Source organism: Phalacrocorax aristotelis, chromosome 1 (genome assembly GCF_949628215.1).
Source record: "Phalacrocorax aristotelis chromosome 1, bGulAri2.1, whole genome shotgun sequence".
NCBI lineage: Eukaryota > Metazoa > Chordata > Aves > Suliformes > Phalacrocoracidae > Phalacrocorax > Phalacrocorax aristotelis.
In genome coordinates, this window is record NC_134276.1 from 46376276 (window position 1) to 46397450 (window position 21175).

A 21175-nucleotide genomic window follows, 5' to 3' on the forward strand; every position below is an offset into this window, starting at 1 on the left:
GGGCCTTTTTTGCTGCAGGTAGATTAAATGACTCAGGCACTTTTATGTGTTATTCCAGTACCCGCAAGGGCTAAACAGAAGAACCCTGCGTGCCTCTACAAAGGAGTGGAAATTACCCTCTCATTATGCTCCCAGTTAAGAGGGTAATAAAACATTCAAATACGATAGGGAACAGGGCAAGCAGGAAGAAGAAACAACATTCTTCTTCTCCCCCTATTTATCATCTTTCTACCTTTGTTTTTAATTGGTCCAAGCTAAAGTATCTTCAGGTGTTCAAACAGAGCACAAAGGCTTCAAAAGGGGAGGGGTGGTAAAGGGTGAACAACAATGTTACATACCTTTAAAATGTGGTTAAAGAAAAGCAGTACAATTTTGTGGAAGCAGGAACAAAGACATGCTTTTACTTTGGCCATGACTAGGCCAAAACGTTCAGAAGCTAAATGCATATACAGCTGCTTGTGCACTCTTTTCTGTGGGCCTTCCTCCATTTTTCTACAAAATGGTTTTCTACAAGCAGGCTCGTGTGTCTGAAACTAGTGAAAAAAAAAAAAAACCCAACCAACCAACCCAACCCATTGTGACAAAGAGGACAGTCATTGCCCACTGCCAGAAGATTCTTTCATTATTCCCTCCCTTGGGTTTGTTCACTGTGTAAGACCCTCTCCCCCCTCCCCTTCCTTCCTCTTGCTCTGTTCCAGACAAATGTTGAAGAGAAAAATTGTTTACTTGTCTCCTAAATACAGTTGAGGAAAGAAAACCACTTGAATGCAATTTCCTGCAAAATTTCATTAATCTCACATGTCCTCTGTCTTTTCCTGGTTCAATACAACATTTTGTCTCGCTGTAAGTAATTGATACAAGTATTTGTTGCAGCCTGCAGTTATCCCTCAGCTCCTTGGTACCCCATCACAGAGAAACACTGCCTATGTCTAAACTTCATCCTAATTTAATAAGGAAAGAAATTTAGGCATAGTCTAGTCCTGGACTTTACCCATTATAGTATTTATGGGACAGACTTTCATGCAATGGGCTTAAAACAAAATACAGACCATCTTTATCTCTGTTACCGATATGTTTAATGACTGTTTGTGGACTTATAAAAATATTCATGTTATACAGTTTCATATCAATCAACAAGTATAATTAGGAACACAAAAGAATTCCCAGTTCTATTTGAAAAGACCTGGTTGCTGCACATACAGACAAACAATTGAACAGCTTGTTGGAACATGTTTATCTCACTATCCTGCAAACTTAGGTTTTTAGTTTGTTTTTATTAAAAAAACCAAAAAGTACTTAACTCTTCCATTACTCAGTACAGGAATTCCTACTGATAGCCATCAGGACAAATCTCAGAAGTCTGAGTACATAGCCAACTTTTAATCACACCTCCTAGATGTCCATGAACACCTTGGAAAATTCTCAGGCAGTAAACTGGTATAGCACACATGTCCAGGCATCTTCCAGCCGGAGTTACAACACGCTGGAGTTCAGGGACACTTCAAAAATACTCATTAATATTTCTAGAATATTTGACCTGACAAAATATAAGTTAGTCTTTTCAAAGGCTGCCAACTTTCTCCTCTTGGTGAAAGACCAAGTAAAAAATGGTAACTGAAAGTTTCCTCATTACCTTCCAGCATCTACTTAATTGTTTCTAGGAGTTAAGACAATTAGTTAAATCTTCTTTCCATCCAGTTCCAGTGAAGGCACAAATGTTTCCAGCTATATGAAGAACTTAAGTGCATTAGAACAAATGGCAAGTATTTGTAAGGCTCCAGCTTTACTAAAAAAAAAAGTATACTACTTCTGAACTCTTGCACTGATGTAAGCCAATTAGTTCAATAGACCAAAGCACGACAATATTCTCCAGTTACAACAACCTTACACTCCAACTTCTGCAAGTTAAAAAAAAAAAAAAAGAGCTGCCTCACATCACTTTTCTGCACACAGAGAGGATATTTTTGCACTATATTCAGCCACGAGCCCTTGCAGACAGGGGAGAAGGCAAACAGAAGCCTGTTCCCAAGACCATTTTGTGACATTCTATTGAGAAGATCTCAGAAAAGAGCAATCTGCTCTCCCAGCTGCAAAGCAAACACCACAGACTTCAGCAGCACAAAGGAGTATCATCCACATCAATGGCCACAGCCCAAAACTTCACTATCTTTTGTTAAAGCCAATACCGTTTCACTTATTTGGGCTTCTAAGCAACTCCAAATACTGGTTTTATGCCGCACATGTAATGCCCCAATAGTGGTCTTTATTGAAATGACTGCAGTATGCAGCACGCATGATGTGCTGCAGTTTATTTTCATGACGCAAAAAGGCAGGCATAAGCTCTATCAGTGACTTTCAGCCAGCTTCTAAAAGAGTTAAGAAAAAAGAACTGACAGTGGTTAAGAAAGGTACATATTCTCACTTAAGGGGGCATGAAATCACTTGAGGATCTGTCCCAGCAAAACTGGTTCTCAGTCTCTACCATTCTGAAGTTGCAGCATAAACTTCAGTCTGTTTATCAGTATGAATTGTCTCTCTTCAGATTTACTTGCTCTACTGCACCACCAGCACATCTTGAAATGCAACAGTGTTGTTTTTATTGCACCCCACTATATTGGCAGTTCATGTTTTGTTTATGGAAAAAACCCCAAAACCCCAAACAAAAAAAGAGAAAGCATACAAGCACACTGGATTTCTCACTCCTCCATTGGAAATAACCCAGGTTTTTCAGAATCAAAGTCAAAATTTTGCTGGTTAGGACATTCTCTGAGAGTGAGCATGTGCAACACAGTCCAGTGTCTCCTGCCACACAATACAACAAGCAAAGAAACCTTGCTGACTTTTAGAGTGTTTTTTTTTTCTCTGATGTTCTTGCCTAACACTCCAGCCTGAATTTTCAAGTTTCCTCTTGACTTTTCTAGCTCAGAGCTTGAAGTGAAGCAACTACATTAATATTCTAATTTAATTAGAAAGCAGGCTGCTGATCAAAACATTGAGCACAGCACCACAGGTTACAGTTGGATTAAATGCAAAGGCAAAAAAAAATTAAGATGCTTTTGAACTAAATTCACCCTTCTACCTTTATTTAAAATTAGCTTTTGGGCTTCATTTCGGAGAATGAATTTTGGATGTCCAGAAAAGCTTAATGCATTAACTCAGTTTTTGTAAGCCTAGGTGGTGGGAAATAAGTATTTGAAATAAACAAGCTGTTAGGACAAGTACATTCTCCAGTTATTAAAAGACGACTGGTCTGCCAATACCTGTAACTGCTTGACATCGCTATTCTTCAAGAATAACCGTATGCTTGTTATGTGTAATTTTGTATACTCCTCATACTTAATATTGTTGTTGAGTCCAAGTGCATCCCAATTTTACAGAAAAAAGCATAAACATGGGATTTACATTTCTCTCAGTATCTTGCTAGTCAACATTTTCAGGTGTTCTTCTGCGCTCGAGTTAAACGTGCAGTTTCTTACATGTAGGTTCTTGGATATTAGGAAGTCTGCAGTGATGTTTCTCCGTACACATCCTGATCTTTTGTCTATCAGGATAAACAAAGCCGAATACATTTTCACAAGCGCTGCAGAGTTGGCTTCAAGTATTCAAAAGCGAAGAAATCTTCACAGCAATGCAAGGATGATGCTGTCAAAAAGACAGGGATACATACGTTGCTGAACAAGGGCACTTTATTCCCTGTGCAGAATGGAGAGTTTACTTGATCTAAGTCTGTCCAAAATTTCAGCGTAAATAAAAGAGCTCTCTTCAAACTGTTTCAAGAACAGCTGCCATTTCCTTGAACTGTTTGAAGAAGTTCTAAAATGCAAGAGTTAAGATAAATCTCAGTTGGTTGAAGAGAAGCTCGAATTGCAGTTCAAACTAGCATGTTAGACAAAAATCACAGTTCATGTTTCTCACATTTCCTCTTTCCCCCAGTTACAATTTGCAGCTTGAACTGAAAGTTTCTGCTTTTCTTTTTTGTGAGCTGGTTGGCATTTGGGCACATTCACTACTAAACCTACAGAGGTGATGCCTTATTTGCATGGCTTTGCCTATTAATAGAAGACGCTAAAAAAGAAAAATACAAAGTGGCTCTTGCACCACAACAAAGCAGCCACCTAATAACCTTCTTACAGAAATGTCTCTATTCCCAGCTGAAATAAACCATGCTTCTGAAGTATGGCCTCCATTTCTTATAGCAGTTGAATGGCAAATTATTAAATAAGTTTCAACCAGAATGAACACAATATTTCACAACACCTAAGGATTCAGAATATCCTTCTCCAAATCCTGCCAGCCCAACTCCAAGGATTTATTTATTTGTAAGCTTGTACGATATTCTAAGTGATGCATTTGCCCTTTAAGCAGGAACGACAACACAAGTGCCACATCTGTGCAAAATTTGACAAAGTTACTAGAAGTTCATGACAAAGTCATAGAAGAAGAATTAAGAGCCCGTGGTGACAAAGCAGGCTGACCTCCATTCCTAATCATTAGCAAATGTTAGGCTTAACCCAAGTTTTATATATTGAAGGCCGGGGAACAGTTCCATAGGTCTAGAATATTCCTATTACTCAGACTGCTAAATTAAGATTTTTCAGATAAGTGATAAAGAACTAAATGCTATGAAGTAAGTATTTAGCTTCAGTGTTCTAAACAATTATTCAATGCTTCATCTCTGAATGACCATATTAGTAAATAAGCAACACAAACGTATGCGTCAAGGTATACAGTTGCTCCTTCACAACAGAGTCACCGTTAAGAGACTGAATCAAGTAACACTGATTGCAAACCTTGAATTGCGGGATCGTCATTTCAAAAGATTTGTCTGTTATTTGTCCTGAAGCGTCTGCCACTTTTAGCGTCACTGCAACATAAGGATACTTCAGAGATCTGCAGGTGTCAGAGCTCATCGCAACTCCCAGTTTCCATTTAATATCTACAAACTACAAAGAAAATAATAATTGGCAACAGTGTTAAAGACATCCAGCCTACCACTGCTATTGTTGGATGGATGTTTTACAGCAATATAGCACATCTAGAGCTCATATCCAAATGGGAAACAAATATACTCAATCACATATTATTGCCAAAATCACCTGCCATCCCTTTTAATAGTGAAAAAATAAGCAATTTCACAAGTTACATAATCCATTCCTTATTCAAGTGCTGTCAATAGTCAAGTACAGCCTATTTAAAGTTCTCGTAAGAGGAACTTGAGCCACAGAGTTCACCTGGCTTCTATATAATTCATGCTTCTGTCATGTTCTTTTAGAAGTTTCTAAAGCAAGTGGAAACATGAGAAAAAACTCAAGACAATGCACAAGAATTTTATTATAGTAATAATGGAAAAAAATTAAGGCATTTCATAACTGTATTTTAGCTAAATCAAAGTACATCATAAATACATTTCAGACAGGTAAGTTATCCTTTTTAGTCTTTTCTGATAGGCAGAACTGTTGAATAAAGAAGTGAAGAAAGCCTTCAGAAGCTTACCATCAAGCCTTAAATATTCCCCCCCCACCCCCCCAGTTCTGTACTCTTTTAAACTGTTGTTAGAAAAAAAGATCTTAAATGTAAATACACTCTGTATTATCTTTTTTAACAAAGAAAAAAGGAATGCTGGAAATGGACGGTATCTTTAAAAAAAAGTTTAAACTTAAAAGAGACAAAAAATAAAACAATCAAGAGCTGTATCAACTGTAAAGAACAATTCAAATTACATTTACATTACATTTAAAACAGTTTTACATAAACAGCCACCACAATTGCCTGCCACACTGACTGCCACTCACCTTCCCTAATAGTACTATGAAGCACTGATTTTAAAAAGTATGAAATGTGACTTTATCATCCAAACAATAATATTAGAGAACTGTTCAGCATATTAGAAAAGATTTATTGTTTATGCTTCTTTACCTGGGTAGACATTTGGCATCATATACACAGGAAAGCTTTTGGCAATCAAGATACTGCCACATGCTTGACAACACACCATACCCAATGAAGCACTGACATTTCTGAGAAGTTAACAGTTCGCTCAACTGCACTTCATCATTTAGTTACCTGCCCCACTGTGGCCATATTTCTTGCATCTTCTGCACTAATGGACTTGCCCCGCTCATTCCATACATGACGAATAACTTGAACTGCGTGTTTTGGCAGCACGCTAACCGTGTTGCCCAAGCTGGCGATGAGTTCTTCCGTAGAGAGGTGGTTTCTGGCTGCTGTGCTATAGGCATATACAGAGAACACCGCATCAATTTCATTCTCCACAAATTTAATAAAATTACTCACTTCACCCCAAACAGGCAATTTTTAACTTCTGCTTTACATGTCTATGCACTTTACAATGATTAGGCAGCCTGTGATTTTTTTCCAGAATATTTTACTGATCTTTTGTAGCCACATGCAAAAAACAACACGACTTGACTTTTAATATGTCTTAATACAGAGACCAAGCTTTGCTGGGCTTGCACAACACACAACATTAAAACAATCAAGCCTCCTGTTACAACTAAGAAAGGCATAATTCAGTGAAAGATCTGTGCACAGAGCAGTTCAACAATATTATTGCTTTAGAAACAAGGCAGTTTCAATTAAACGTTGACGTTATTAAACCGTATGCCCTTCAAACAGGCACAAATGCTGATTTCTAATCTCTAAGAAACAAGAGGTTTTTAGAACACACTTCTGCCATGCAAAGGCCTAGCTTAGTTTTAGAATGGAGCCTAACTTCCTCTTTTCTCTTGCCAGTGGTTCTAAAGCTTGCAGACACAGGATCTTAGAATAACTTCCTCTCTTTAGATTTTTATTACAAAAAGTGAGATTATATATTAAGTAACTACACATTTTTAAGAACATAAACTAAGCCCAGAAGGGTTTTTTGTGTACCAAGAGTTACAAATTTTTGCCCTTTTCCCAAACCAGTTCATTTTATACCCACATTTGATGTCATTTTTTAATACCACTGTTAAGCTGGGACAGAGGAACAAAAGTCATGAGGCAAAGTAAATGATTTTGTGCTTACCTAAATAGAAAGGAAATAATGTTAGCTATTTTCGCCAGGTCACCAACATTAATCTCAATCCCAGATGTTTGAATTCTCTAGAAACAGAATGTACAAACAATTACAAATAATAATAAATTATGCGTTAATAAAAACCTCTTTGTATATACACACACACTGACTTGGGGATCTATCCTTTACAGCACACACAGCTAATACATTTTCTTATAAGTGTTAGTATCCAAATTTACCTGACACAATTCAGCTGTATTTACACCCAGGATCTTATGGTTCAGATGTTGAATTATTTGTTCACACTGTAAAGAAAGTTAAGTTTGAAAACATTCTTAATACATATTTTAATATAAAAGGCAAAGCTATTTTGACTACTTGGAGATTACAAAACAAAACAGAAAACTGGTTAATGCAAAAATGGACAACAGGAGTTGCTGTTATGTTCTTGCTTTAAATGAGGAGTGAAGAATAAAGTCACTGAAACAACTAATTTTAAATTATGTCAAATCCAAGAAAAAAAACTCAGTCAAGACTTTTAGTTCCTGCCTCACTAGCTATTCCTGCCATAACAAGCCATTTTCATACTAATTGAACAGTCATCCTGTTCAAGTACATGCTACAGTAAAGAAGCTGAATGTTTTCTCGACAAGCTAGTGTGGTATCTCATTTAGATGGAAGGCAAAAATACATTATTTAAAAATCTTTCATGGTAAAAACGTAAGTTTAAAGCAATCCCATTGCTCTTAGCACGACTGGTCCATTTCATGAATCATGTAAATCTAAGCTATCACATAAATAAGATTCCCTTTGCAACAGACAAAACCCAGAAGAGTTTAAACAGAAAGCTTTCCTAGAACCAAAGAGAGCCAGAAGCCCCTCCACATCCCATTTATTGCCCTACTTACCAGTTCTGCAAAAAAGTCTTGAGGTATTAAATTAATCTTATCTGCTGCACCTCCAACATCTGAAAAACACCAGCAGTAGTGATCAGAAGCAAATCCTTACAGCGTTACAGCCGTAAGCCTAATCTCTCTCTGAAGAATTTCTGGGTCATCACGCCGCAATTCGTTCAAATGCAAAGCTCTCTTTAAGGGGGCTTGTCCCGGATAGCATTAGCATTCCCTGCTCACCATCCAAAGTACAGTCTGGTAGAAGCGACTCCGCAAGGCCCCAGCCGCACGACACCGCTGTTTCCCCTCAGGCTGCGCCGTTACACGCAGACCAACGCCGGGCACCGGCGGGCGGGCCGGGAAGAGCCCCGCCGCCCCACCGCAGGCCCTCGCCAGGCCCCGCCGGGACGGGCCCGCCCCCTGCCCAGGGTGAAGTAGCTGGGCGGGAGGTACTCCCGGCTGAGCCCTCTAGAGAGGTGAGCATTACCCCCCGCACTCCCCCCAAGTCCCCCCCGCTCCGCGCCCCCTCACCCAGCGCCTCCAGCACCCGCCCCAGCACCGCCGCGGTACCGCCGGCCATGGCGCCGCGCATCCGCCCAGACTTCCCTCCACTTCCGCCACACAACAACCGCCACCCTGATTGGCTCCGGGCGATACCAGAGCAAGGCGGGGCCGGCGGCCTCGCCCTTATTGGCTATTAGGCAGGGAGCATGCGCTGTTCGCCTCTGGGGAGGGGTGTGTGCTACGCCGCCGTGTGGGCGCGAACCCCAGCGGTATGGGCAGGGTGGGGGGAGCTTGTCCTCCTTGAGGTAAATCGCTTCTGAAATAGATGCGAGTAAAACCAGGGCTCTGTTAAAGAGACTGCTGTGTGTGCAGGCAAGGTCAGCTGCGGGTGGTGGCTCAGGGCGTAACGGTGCTCGGCCTCGGGCCGGCCGCGCCCCCGCGCTGGGGGTGGCGTGGGAGATGGCCTGTCGTCCCTGATTCCTCTGGGGAGGCTTCTGGAAACGGCAGTTCAAGTCACACCTGGTTTGCGCAACGAGTTGTTTACTAAGTTTGGTTTATTGTTCGCTGGTATCAGGGTTTTCTTGGTGCTCTTTGTATCAGGAGTAGGGTAGCAGCAGGAGCAGGGGTAGTGATTGTGCCCCTGTACTCGGCACTGGTGAGGCCACATGTCGAATACTGTGTTCAGTTTTGGGCCCGTCAGTACAAGAAGGACATTGAGTTGCTGGAGCATGTCCAGAGAAGGGCAACAAAGCTGGTGAAGGGTCTGGAGAGCAGGGCTTACGAGGAGCGGCTGAGGGAACTGGGGTTTAGTGTGGAGAAAAGCAGGCTGAGGGCAGACCTTGTCACTCTCTGCAACTGCCTGAAAGGAGGTTATAGAGTTGGAACTGTTGTGACTAAAGCTTGTTGCTTTGGGGGAGTCAGAAAGGCTTCAAGACAAGAAGAGCCAAAACAAATTTATGATGACAACATTTGACCTTAAAAGAAGCAGATGTAAGAACCATAAAATTAAGGAACTGCAGAGCAAAACACTAAACCAGAACAGACTGTCCCTCAAGGACAGTATATATGTGATCTGAGAACTGAGTTTGCATGAAAGCAAAAGTTAACTAGTGGATACAGTGAGGAAGAGTATATCCTTCATCCAGAGACCCCTGACGACCACCAGGAGACATGAAGAGGCATGTGCAAAGGACATTTGCATATGATAATGAGTTCTTGGAAAAGAATTACTATATCTTTTCTCGGAAAACTGAGTATGTATATAGAGATTGTATAAATAATGCAGCTAACCTTGTGCAGGCACGCACATTAGGAGGAATGATTCCCATGCGTCCAGCACTGCAATAAAGAATACCTGCTTAATAGTCATTCAGACTATTGAGTCCTGATTTCGGCTTTTCACAGCATCGTCTCCTAAGAAGTGACAGAACGAGAGGAAATGGCCTCAGGCTCAGGTCAGAGGAGGTTTGGATTGGATATTAGGAAAAAAATCTGTACTGAAAGAGGGGTCAGGCATTGGAACAGGCTGCCCAGAGAGGTGGTGGAGTCACCACCCCTGGAGGTGTTCAAAAAATGTGTAGACATGGCACTTCAGGTCATGGTTTAGGAGGCCTGGGGGTGTTGGGTTGACGGTTGGACTTGATCTTAGAGGTCTTTTCCAACCTTAATAATTGGATGATTCTCATTGTTACAGGCTTAGGTACATAATCATGCACTGTTCTGTATGCCTGCAGCACATGTGGTGTACTGAACTTAGTACAGACACAGAGTGGGTTTACTTTGTACAGGTGTATTGTGGAATCAGCCTATACACCTGCAAGTAAATTGTGCAGTTCATGGACGATTTGTGTACATAAACTACATCTTCAGTTTAGTGGGAAAACAGCCATGTATTGTAGAACTACAGCTAGAACCATGTTCAGTAAGCTTTGTGTAGTGAACTTATGTAAGTTTGGGGTGTGGCTGGAGCCCTAAAACAACACTGACCCTTCACCAGTTTTACCTTTTAAAAATAGCAAAAATTCCTACATTTCTCTAGTAACCAGTTTTACATTTGCTTTTAGCTTTTTTCCCTATACTGTAATGCTGCAATCTCAGTAGATCTATTGTAAGACTTTGTGACAGAGCAGTAAAACTTGTCACACAGTAGCAGTCGATATTTTTAAAAAAAATTATTTTCAGTAAAAATTAAATAATTCAGAAGATATTTCAGGAAAAGAATAATTACGATGGAACACGGTGCATGTTTATGAGCTTTATACAGTTGTGGTCCGTCTGATCTGGGCCTCTCCCTTTTAAAGTATCTAATTAAGTGTGCAAATGTTTTTGAGTAGTATGTGTTTTTATGACCTCATGATTGTCAAAACACTAGCATTGTACATGCTGGTAAGATCTGTCTGATAGCAAGGACTTGACTTAATGATCTCTTTGTTCTTAGCTTAGGTAATTCTATTACATACTTTGTTATCCAGAGAACTTTACATACTATTGTATATTACAATTTTATCGAGTCTTTTAGTAGTGCCTTTAGCACTATGACTAATATTTGTAATGTTACTTCTCATTCTTTCAAGGAGATGGAGAGATATGTGTGAAGTTGAATATCCTGGTGGTTTGGGTAATTACAGAATCATTTGCTGAAATTTGGAATTATTTGGGAGTTATTTTCATGAACATGTAAACATGCATTTAGTTCTTTGAATTAGGAACAGAAGGTGGTGAGGTACATAATGACTTTGGCTTGTCTGCCCATCCGCAGAATTAAATTGTGCATCTTCAGAAAATTCTGCCTTCTGTAAGTGTGCTCTGTGAAGCTTTTTGTGGCAGAGGAGGGTAGATGCAGACTATGATGGTGATCTGACAGGCCCATCTTTTAGCTCAATGAGGACTGAGAACCTAATACGAGGAGGCACTTGGTACAGAAACTAGAAGACAAGTCTCATGAGCTACAAGTAGACTGGATTGCTGAAGGGATATGCTACATTATTGTCGATAGGTCAATACAAAAGCTTCAGGCACAGGTGTGTAGCATCACGATAGTCCTGCTAAGTGATTACAGGGGGTAACATCAAATAAAAACATCATTAGGTAATTTACTCCTGTCCTGGTTTTGGCTGGGATAGAGTTAATTTTCTTCATAGTAGCTGGTATGGGGCTATGTTCTGGATTTGTGCTAAAAACAGTGTTGATAATGTGGAGACTTTTTAGTTCTTGCCAAGTAGTGCTTACACTGGTCAAGGACTTTTTCAGCTCCCCATGCTCTGCCAGGTTCACAAGAAGCTGGGAGGGGACACAGCTGGAACAGCTGACCCCAACTGGCCAGAGAGGTATTCCATACATGTTGAGCATGACGCCATACGGTAAAGCTGGGGGAAGAAGGAATTGGGGGATGTTCGGAGTGATGGCATTTGTCTTTCCAAGCAACCTTACACATGATGGAGCCCTGCTTTCCTGGAGGTGGCTGAACACCTGCCCGCAGATGGGAAGGAGTGAATAAATTCCTTGTTTTGCTTTGCTTGCGCATGTGGCTTGTGCTTTACCTATTAAACCGTCTTTATTTCAACCCATCAGTTTCCTTACTTTTATCCTTCTGATCCTTTCCCCATCCCACCAGGGGGGAGCAAGCAAGTGGCTGTGTGGTACTTAGTCACTGACTGGGGCTAAACCACAACAACTCAACAAACTTAACATTTTCATAACAGGGCAGAATTTGCATCAACGCTCTCCTAAGAACTACACCAAGTTCTTCAAAAAGCTCTTCAGGCAGATAGGGGAACGTGTATCTGTTCACTGGGTTTCTTCAGTGCCTGGGCCCTTGACACTAAAGTATCCCAGTGCCCTGCCTTTGTTGTTGGTACTTCCATTTCCACTGTGCCTAGAAACACCATTTGCTCATATTACACTGCTTCCTTCTCTCATGGGACTGTCTGATTTGCCCGCAAACTGGCACAATTTCTTTCTTTCCCACTGCCTCTCTGCTCACCTTAGACCTACACACGTGCTCAACCACCTGTGTCCTGCTACCCCAGGTCTTTCTGCTCACATGCTGGGCAGGGTGGAGGACCAGCTCGGGGCTTCCACAAAAATCTTGTCTAAATGTCCTTTTCTGAAAATGCGAGGCACCGGGTGAGTGCTGCAAGGGGCCATGTGGGTCAGCTGCAGTCTGTGAAGAGTGGTGGGCCAAAACACTCGTGGGGGGCCTTGGGCCAAAAAACTTGTGTGTTCCTTTGTTTCTAGCTTGTCTGAGTTAGCTTGAGAGGTGTAACGCTAAATCTTATATGTATGTATATATTATCAAGTGTATTATGCTGTATATGATATGTATATATTACACTGTGGTTGATCTTAGCCAAAAGCCCAAGAAGCTGTACGCTTATGATCCTGAGATGGGGAGGTGTGAGGGCACTCCCAGCGTTAGAAGAGAAACGCTGTTTTCAGTGGGTTTTAAGGCATCTTTTAGCAATTTCTGGCGGTTCACAGGGGCACCGCCCCACCCGCCACCCCGCTGCTACCCGCACCGAAGCCTGCCGAGGCGGGGGTCGCTGGCTGCCACCGCCGTACGGTTCCCCCGCATCCCTTTGTGCCCTCACGCTGCCCGGCCTCTCCCCTTCCCACCGGCCCGTTTTCCCGCCCGCGCCCCGCCGCCGGTGAACGGCTCTGTTCCAGTTTAGCTACTGGAGGCCGTTTCAGAGGGGCCCAGTTGCTCCTTCCCGCCCATACCCCACCCCCGCCCAGGTTCGGTTCCCGCTGGGTCTCCAGGCGGGGACGCCGGCAACTCCTCCCGGCGCCTCAGGCGAGCGCCGACAGCTGGGAGCAAGCGCGGGGCGAGGCGGCCCAGGCACCACCCCGTGCCCCGCTGGGAGAGTCCATTGCCCAGGGAAGGGGGGGGAGCCGAGATTGTGGGGAGCGGGGAGTCTCGGGCCGTCAGTGCCCGGGAGCACCCGAGAGAAGGGCCTTGATAGCCCCGTGTGCGCCTCGGCCCGCCGCCCCGGAGAGGGGGAGAGGGCTGTGTGGGGGCGCGGGAGGGGTGGGTTCTTCTCCGCACCCCGCTCCCACCTTTCCGTTGGTGCGGTCCCGGGTCAGGTGTGAGGCGAGGCGGTGCCAGGCGCTGTCAGTGCCGTGCCGTGCTGCGCTGCGCGGTTCAGCCCAGTGCCGGTACCGGGAGCCGCCCCGCCGCCACCGCCTCGCCACCGCCATGGAGCCCCATCGCTGGCTGCCCCTGGAGGCCAACCCCGACGTGAGTGCCCGGCTCGGCTCAGGGGGCGGTGGGGGAGCTGCCGGGGGCGCGGGCGGGTGGGCTGCCGGCCAGCGGGAGGGAGGATGGCGGAGGAGAGAGGGCTCGGGGCCGCTCCGGCCTCAGCGTCGCGGGCTGAGGGATGGCTGGTGGGGGCAAGGAGCGGGGCAGGTCTTAGCTCGCCGATCTAACTGGGGTCTTAACTCCATCTCTGTTTTCTGTTTGCTTTTCAGGTCACGAATCAGGTAAGCAGCTTTTATTTGAGGTAACCTTTAGTCTTTTTGCAGCTTGAGGCCCATTTAATTTCGTTTTCATGTAGTAAAGGCTCCTGCTTCTCCAACGAGAGCAACCCTTTCCTCCCCCACGGGTGTCTGCGCTGAGTCTTCTCATATTGGGCCGTACCGGCACCTCCTGAAACCTCTGAGCACGTAGTGTCATGTAAAGATACTATATGAAAGAAAAAACTCGAAAGGAAAAGAGGATAGATGTGGTCTGGCTATTAATGTAATGTAATCTCTGATGTGTTTCAAAATGGGTTTTAATTCATTAATTAATGATTAAAACATTATTATATATTTATAACATGTGCCAGTTCTGGACCTGTATATGATGGCTTTGTGCACTTGCATGGATCTGCTTACATCACTGTGTCACTGTCTTTTTTTTCCTTTGGCTGATCATAAGAAATATCATTTTACCACATTTGCACTTTGCTGCCTATTCATAACAATATCTGCGTGATTTGTTGTTGCTGTTTTTGTTAGCACAGCCCAATCCATGCTAGTGATAAGGTTGTTCTAATCCACAAAACAATATAAGTGCTAGATAAACTAGCTGAAAGGAAACCATGCATACTCCAACCCTCCATTATGTTCTCAGTGGTAATTTTGAGTATCTTTAGCAAGCATTAGAGGTCAGATGTTGATCTCAGCGGGCCTATTGATAATGTTAAGGATGATGTTTAAGCAAAAGGCTCTAAAGGGTCCAGCAGCAAGACGACATTCTTAAAACTATATTATTGAAATATTTTGGAGATAAGGAATTTGTGTGTGCCAAGAATGGATTTTTTTGTTGTTGTTGCTGCAATATATTGAGTCTACATGAGAGTGAAGGGTTATTTGATGCTGGGTTGTTTTGTACTTGGCTTTATAATTTCCCAGGACAAATAATTTTACGATTCTTAAAGTATTGCCACTGTGGAGTGATCTGAGAATTTTTTAGTCCCAGTCCTAAGTTAAAATTAACCACCTTTCCTGGAAGCTGTTCTCGAATGTATAATTTTTTCATGTGTTAGTTTTTGTTTTTTTTTTTAAATTCAGAGACCAAATTCCAGTTTGGAAGAAATGTGACGAAATGACTGGTAGAATTTCAAATTCCCTAACTACTTCTCACTTTCCAGATGTTGAGATGAGCTTATCGTGGTACAAATAAAGCCCTGTCAGTTTTAAAGTAGAAATTGAAGAGGAAGAGCTAGTGACTTTTTTCCAAATATTTGAATTATCTTGTATCACTACATGTTCTTCTAGGATTTTCTCCATATAATATAAACGTTAAGTGAACAGTCTCTCTTGCTTATCGGCTTTGCAATGATGATATCTATCAGTTGTGGATCCTTACTCTGCAAGGATTTTCTTATTAATATTTCTGTACAGAAAAGGCCACTGTAGACCAGTTAGACTTATATTTTGTCAGTCTTAACTGAGCAGTGGTTGTTATCTAGACTGAGAGGTATATTTAAAAAAAAAGGGGGGGAGGAAGGATAGTGTAATATGAATACACCCGGCATTATTAGTCACTGTTCTTGTAATCTCATCAGTACACTGGTAGACTGCGTTACAACAGGGCTGTTAGTCACCAGTTATTCATATCCTGCTTAAAACAACAATAATAGTAATTTGAGTTCCAGATGAAGTTGTGAACGCATCTTTAAAAAAACCCGCGTTGAATTAATTGCAAGGACAGACTTTTTTTTTTTTTTTGTGGTACTCTGTGCTGTGCTCTGTAAAATATTCCAGAATTCTTGAGGATTAAGAAAAAAATGGTGTGCCCCTAATAGGTGTCATATCTGTGTCTAATAGTAATTTAGTATATGTGTCTCTCTACACAGACATCTAGCCATGTGTTTTTGTGGTGGTGTGTTGTGTTTTTTTTTTTTTTAAATTATATTTTTTGTTTTGCTTGACTCGTAGACTACCTTTGGAACATACCACTTCTGTAAGTGTTAATGTTATTGCTAGGTGTGGTAGTGAACTTTTAAAATCCCCCAAAATTCCAGTCACCTGTAAGATGCGTGGATTCTTAAGTATTAGATTGTAGTCAGAACTGTCATTATGATTTAATAAATGCTTAGCCTATTTTACTTCTTGTACCAATCATTTTATTCCTTCTTTAATAGTAACTCGAAAGGAAATGCGCTAAATGCAGGTTCATTTGCTTTTAATATGGTCTTACCATACTGTGTGCTCTCTAGTTTTGAAATGTCTTTGTGGTAGAAATTCAGACTATAATGGGGAAGAACTGGTATTTCTCAGTTGTAGAGTAAGTGAAATCTTTCCAAAATACCTTTAAAGTTTTTAGCTATCTGAAAGCATTTATGTTATAATACAAGTCTAGGAATTTCTAAATCCATAGTGTATATAGGATCTCTCTTTGTGAATATGTGTTAGAATTATTTAAATATTCAGAAACTGGCTGGTGAGGATAAACAAGAGTATTCTTTCTCAGCTTTAAGGATTTCCAGTGACAGTGACTCACTCAGAATACCACAGCCAAATATCTGTAATGATTTTTTTTTAAGAGACAAGTCAGTGTAGTTAAACGTACCATACCGTGCCAATTTAATTGTCACAATACTTTTTTCCCCCTCCACTTCTACAGTCTGATAGGATGAATTGTTAGTTCACCTCTGATAAAGAAAGAGTTGATGATTCAGCATTTACAAAGCTCCACGTTGTGCACAGTGATGACAGGGAATGGTTTCTTCTCTTTGGCTGTCAGCTGGGGGGGCCTGACACGACCAGTGCTATCCTTCTTTCAGAACCTCTTACGAGACTTTCCCTACTAATGGAAGAGAGAAAGCAAGAAAAGGGGGTTTATCTGCCCACTGTTTACCAAATGATGTTTGGCTGTGTATCTTGTTCTCAATTTCTTCTATCACCAGGAAAAAAGAAAAGACTGCATACAAATTTTTGGAGTGAAAAGATCAGACACAAGCTGATTATTCTTCATCACGTCGTCACTTAAGTTTAGTCTGGCTTGCAACCCACAGTTGATTCCCTAGCAAGCACAGGCAAACAAAAAAGTAGTATTGGTGGATCTCTTTCTTGATCTTCTATGATCTCTCTTACGTTTCTTCATCTCACACGTTCTAAGAAATACCCTTACTTCCTAGCTAAGGTACCATGTCAACTCATGCCTTCGTTATATCCAGTTAAGGATAGAGTAATTGACTGCATCTGATTATGAAGCTCAAGCACTGCCTTTGGGTAGTTCAGAGTTAACCTGTTGAGAGTTGGCTGTGACTTCTGGGTTTCTCTTGCCACACAGGGCTTACTTGCTGGTTCTTAGTTATCTTCCAGCATCATTTTCAGGCCTTTGATCCTACTCTTTTTTTTTTTTTTTTTTTAAAAAGCCATTAAGGTACTGGGAGTCAGCTACATAAAGAAATTAATTTTAGTCCATGGACATCCTTGACAGCTGTGGCTTTAATGTCATGGGGGCACTAACGATCACAAAACATAGAACAAATGGCAGAAACCGGATACAGCTAGTCTTCACCCAGTTATGGAATGCATTTCTTAAAGGTGTCGGGCAAATGCAGAGATTAATTATCTCAAGGAAACAAGCTTTATTCTTCCTTAAAGGTCTTTCCATTTTATGAACTCTGCAACACTTACCACACAAGCTTTCCCAAAACAAAGCCCTGCTGATCAAAGTCATTGACAAGGCAGTGCCCACGATTCCTGAAGTATGTTGGGTGATAGTACTCGTAGATGAGCTACTGCATTGGAGTGAAAGCATGTCGGATGTGAGGAAACAGAGATGTTCTGAAAATACTTAGCTAAGCTCACTTGGTGTTTAGTTGGGGTGTGGGGCAGGGAAGTTTAACTCTTCTGTTGTAAGCAAAGTGGAAATAGCAGAGGCAGTGTGCATGCTTGGAAAACAGCCTGTTGTTATGAGCATAGCCTCAGAAAGGAGAACACCAGGACTCAAGTTTGTGTCTTTCTGTGAATGGAAAGTGTTTTTTTCACAGCATGAAGTGGTGCCCTGTTTTGAACCAGTGGGTCAGTAGCTACACCTTAGGATTTAGTCTGGAGCATTCTAAAGCTCTCACTCGCTGGGGCGGTTTCGGGGGAAGCCTGGGTCAGCTGGTTAGCCCGGCTTTGTGTGTGCCCTGCTGCCTGTGTGATGTCACGGTTCAATGTGTATGGCAGTGCCTGGGCAGACTGAGTATGAAGTTTTGAAACTGCTTGATGGATATGTTAAAAATACATAGCTCACATTGTGAAGATCAGGAGCACTAACTGTAAGTCAGTGCTGCTCTTTTAGACACCCTGAAGAAACAAAAACAATTGGAAGGATAAGAATTTTGTGGGTGTAAAATTTATTATTTTTTATGAAGTTCAAAGTGGTCTCTTTTTTCCTCCTTCATTGCAAACTTCTTAAAAAATAATTAAAAAGTGATTATAAATGCGCTGTATCCTTTGAAAGTTAATATGAGGTCCTAGAATACAGTGCTTGAGGATATTAAAGAATTTATAATAAATCTTGAATTTCCCAAGTAAGTTTATTATAATGGAGTATCTCTTCTTTGAGCAAGACCATGTTGTGGGCACTCTAAGTGAGGAGTAGTTGGTAAAGCACAATAATGTACCTCATGTAAGTTACAGCCATGTATTTGCTTCTGGTATCCCTTTTGACCTGCTGTGTAGAACTAAAGTTTCTACAGCTGCTGCCATCTTGTCAGGTCTGCCATTTTGATTAATGGTCTGAAAGATGCCTTCCGTAAAATGTATTGGAAAATGGTCCCTTCATTTTAATTCCATAAATGTCATAATGAAAGAATTAAGAAATATATCCTTATAATGCCGAAACAGTAAAATATTGTTTGGCTGGTTCCCTTACTTCTATAAAGGAATTTCACTTCTGAAACAAACAGTTTTTTTGTAATATGCCTCTAGAAACAATGTATAAGGAATTGAAAGCAAAATACTGTGTATTTATATTTGTAATACAGATTAGTTTAATAAGAATTGGTTACTTAAAGGGCTGAATACAACCATGTATTTGTAGATTTACAGGAATTGTAAAAAGTGTTTTTCTGTTTTTTTTTTTTTTTTTTTCTTGATGATAATTCCATCAGACATATTTTATGCAGTGTCTTACTACTTTATAGGGAAAAAGATTAGCTTCAGTTTAACAGAATGCCAAAAATTCTTACACTTTAATGAAAAAATTGCAAAATATTTTCTTAATTGGTTTATTTAAATGTAGTCCTTCTAGTTTCCTAAAGCCATAGGCATGTTTTGTTTTTGCAGAAGAAAGTCTTAACTGTGGTTTTGTTGTGATACAGAAATGCTTTAATCCACTGAGCAGAAGTACAATAAAATGTAGACACTGTTGGTGTCTTGGTTTGCATCTGCATTTAGAAGAGAATTACAACAGTTGGTTCTTCCCACAAAAGCTCTTTGACTTTTGCATCTGAGCATGTGGAAATGCTTGTGCATTTCGCCAGTTTTATGTTTTCATGGTTCCAACTTGTATACAAATGCCACAGTAAAATATGGAAAACTCAGTCTTGAGTCTAATGCCGTAGTATTTAGAATGTAGTGTTCTTGAAATGTTTGCAAATGCTGTCCAACTTTAATTGCACCTAAATTTCAAAGTCCATTTTGTTTCAGTGTTTTTCCTCACTTCGTTTTTAAATGCAAATGACAAAGTAGAAAAGAGCATCTCTACTTCAGGCAATATTTAAATTATGCATTAACTACTTCAGAAGTTTTCTGTTACAATAGATTGCACTTTTTCTTACTCCACTTACCCTTTCCACATCTCCATCAACCTCGTAAGTCAAATCTTCCTACTGGCTGTGTAACTGTTGGCAGAAGTACTATTGTAAAGCGCTGAAGTCAAGTTGCCTGGGTCAAGATGTTGCTAGGTTGCGTTTGTCCACTGGGTTCCCATTCTACTTTTGAGGCTCTTAAAAAAAAAAAAAAAAAAAAAACAAACCCACAACAACAACAAAAAAACCCACAATGACCCAAACATGCTTTTTTTTTTAATTAAATAAATTTAATGAACCTTAAAGGTAGCCAGTGTGCCTTAGAGCAGAATCATGTATTAAAGAAAGCTGCTCTGTGCTTCTTTCAATGCCTAACAGTTAGTTGGTTAAAGTACCAGTACTGACAATGAAAACAGGATAGGTTATACCACATAAGTAACATGCCTAAATGTGCTTATTGTACTGTTTTTGCTATTAACTAACATTTAGATGAACATGTTTACAGTTTGTGGTGGTTTAGAATAGAATCAGGTAGGCTAGAAGGGACCTCTAGAGTCCTGTAGTCCAACCTTGTTCTGTTCAAAACAGGTTGCTCAGGTACTTGTCAAGTTCTGAACTCCTCAAAGGATGGAGACGCCACAGCCTGCTGGGCAGCCTGTGCTAATATTTGACCATGATGATTATTTTTTAAAATTTTAAATGCTTTTTTAATCAAGTTCAAATTTCCCATGTTCCAACCTATATCCATTGTTTCTCATTGTTCAGCTGTGCACTGCTGAGACGAATCTGGCTCCGTTTTGTCTGCACTCTCCCTTAGCTAGTCGAAAACAGTAATAATCGGGGGGAAGGAAGGGCCTTCTGGAATATTGCAGAAAAGAGGAGAAATTCATGAGAAGTACCTCTCGGGGTGTGTGTGTAAAGTAACCTCAAAAGTGACTTTTTGTCTAATGGTTAGCTGCACCAGTAAAAACCAAGAAGTGTTTTTCAGGAAGGTATTTTAATACAACAGGACAAAAGACAAGTGAAAATATGGCAACAATCAGTAAAAATAAAACTAGAAAAGTTGATAAGCTAGATGCAGGCATGTGGTGTTTTTTGTTGTTGCTGCTGTTCCTTTCCGAGCCCCTGCAAGACTTCTGTAATGGAGCCAAGTATCTTCTCTTTTTTTTTTTGCCCTTTTTTCCTTAAGGTAAATGCTTGAAGACATATCAATTAGGAATAGTCAGTAATGTGATAAGCAGTGAGTGAAAAAGTATCTAATACTCTCTTGTGCAGATCTAGAGAAATATAAAGCTGCTATTCTATGTACACCTGAGTATGTATTATCAATAAGCTAAGAGAAAGTAACCAGCTGAAAGTGAGTGAGCCCTCAGATACAGTGTAAAGTACCCGAACTGCTCCATCCAGAATAAATTTGTAGAATAAAATTGCTTGAGTAATCACTGAATAGTGGGAACGCAAAGTAGCAGAGGTCCCTCCAAATGAATGACACTGTCTAGTACATATACAGATCTGCTTGCTGTCCT

At 41.1% G+C, this 21175-nt stretch overlaps 2 protein-coding genes across 3 annotated transcripts in view; one reads left to right on the top strand and one right to left on the bottom strand.

The window, feature by feature from the left end:
• Positions 1–1053: 1053 nt before the first annotated feature.
• On the bottom strand, positions 1054–8536 carry COMMD6 (COMM domain containing 6). 2 transcript variants are annotated; one of them, XM_075088584.1, is made up of 7 exons: positions 8482–8536; positions 7927–7985; positions 7258–7323; positions 7028–7104; positions 6064–6229; positions 4791–4943; positions 1054–3813 (listed from the first exon to the last, which is right to left on the bottom strand). In XM_075088584.1, exons 1-7 carry the CDS (start codon positions 8501–8503, stop codon positions 3763–3765), a joined length of 594 nt encoding a protein of 197 aa, XP_074944685.1. In that variant the 5' UTR covers positions 8504–8536; the 3' UTR covers positions 1054–3762. The 2 variants fall into 2 exon arrangements, with proteins under 2 accessions (XP_074944685.1, XP_074944680.1); XM_075088579.1 differs by having other exon boundaries at positions 8443–8536.
• A 2819-nt stretch (positions 8537–11355) lies between these two features.
• The window catches only part of UCHL3 (ubiquitin C-terminal hydrolase L3), a 44998-nt gene continuing 35178 nt past the window's right edge, over positions 11356–21175 (top strand). Inside the window, exon 1 of the mRNA XM_075088598.1 lies at positions 11356–13655. The gene's annotated coding sequence lies outside the window, so the exon portion shown is untranslated. The remainder of the gene's footprint in view (positions 13656–21175) is intronic.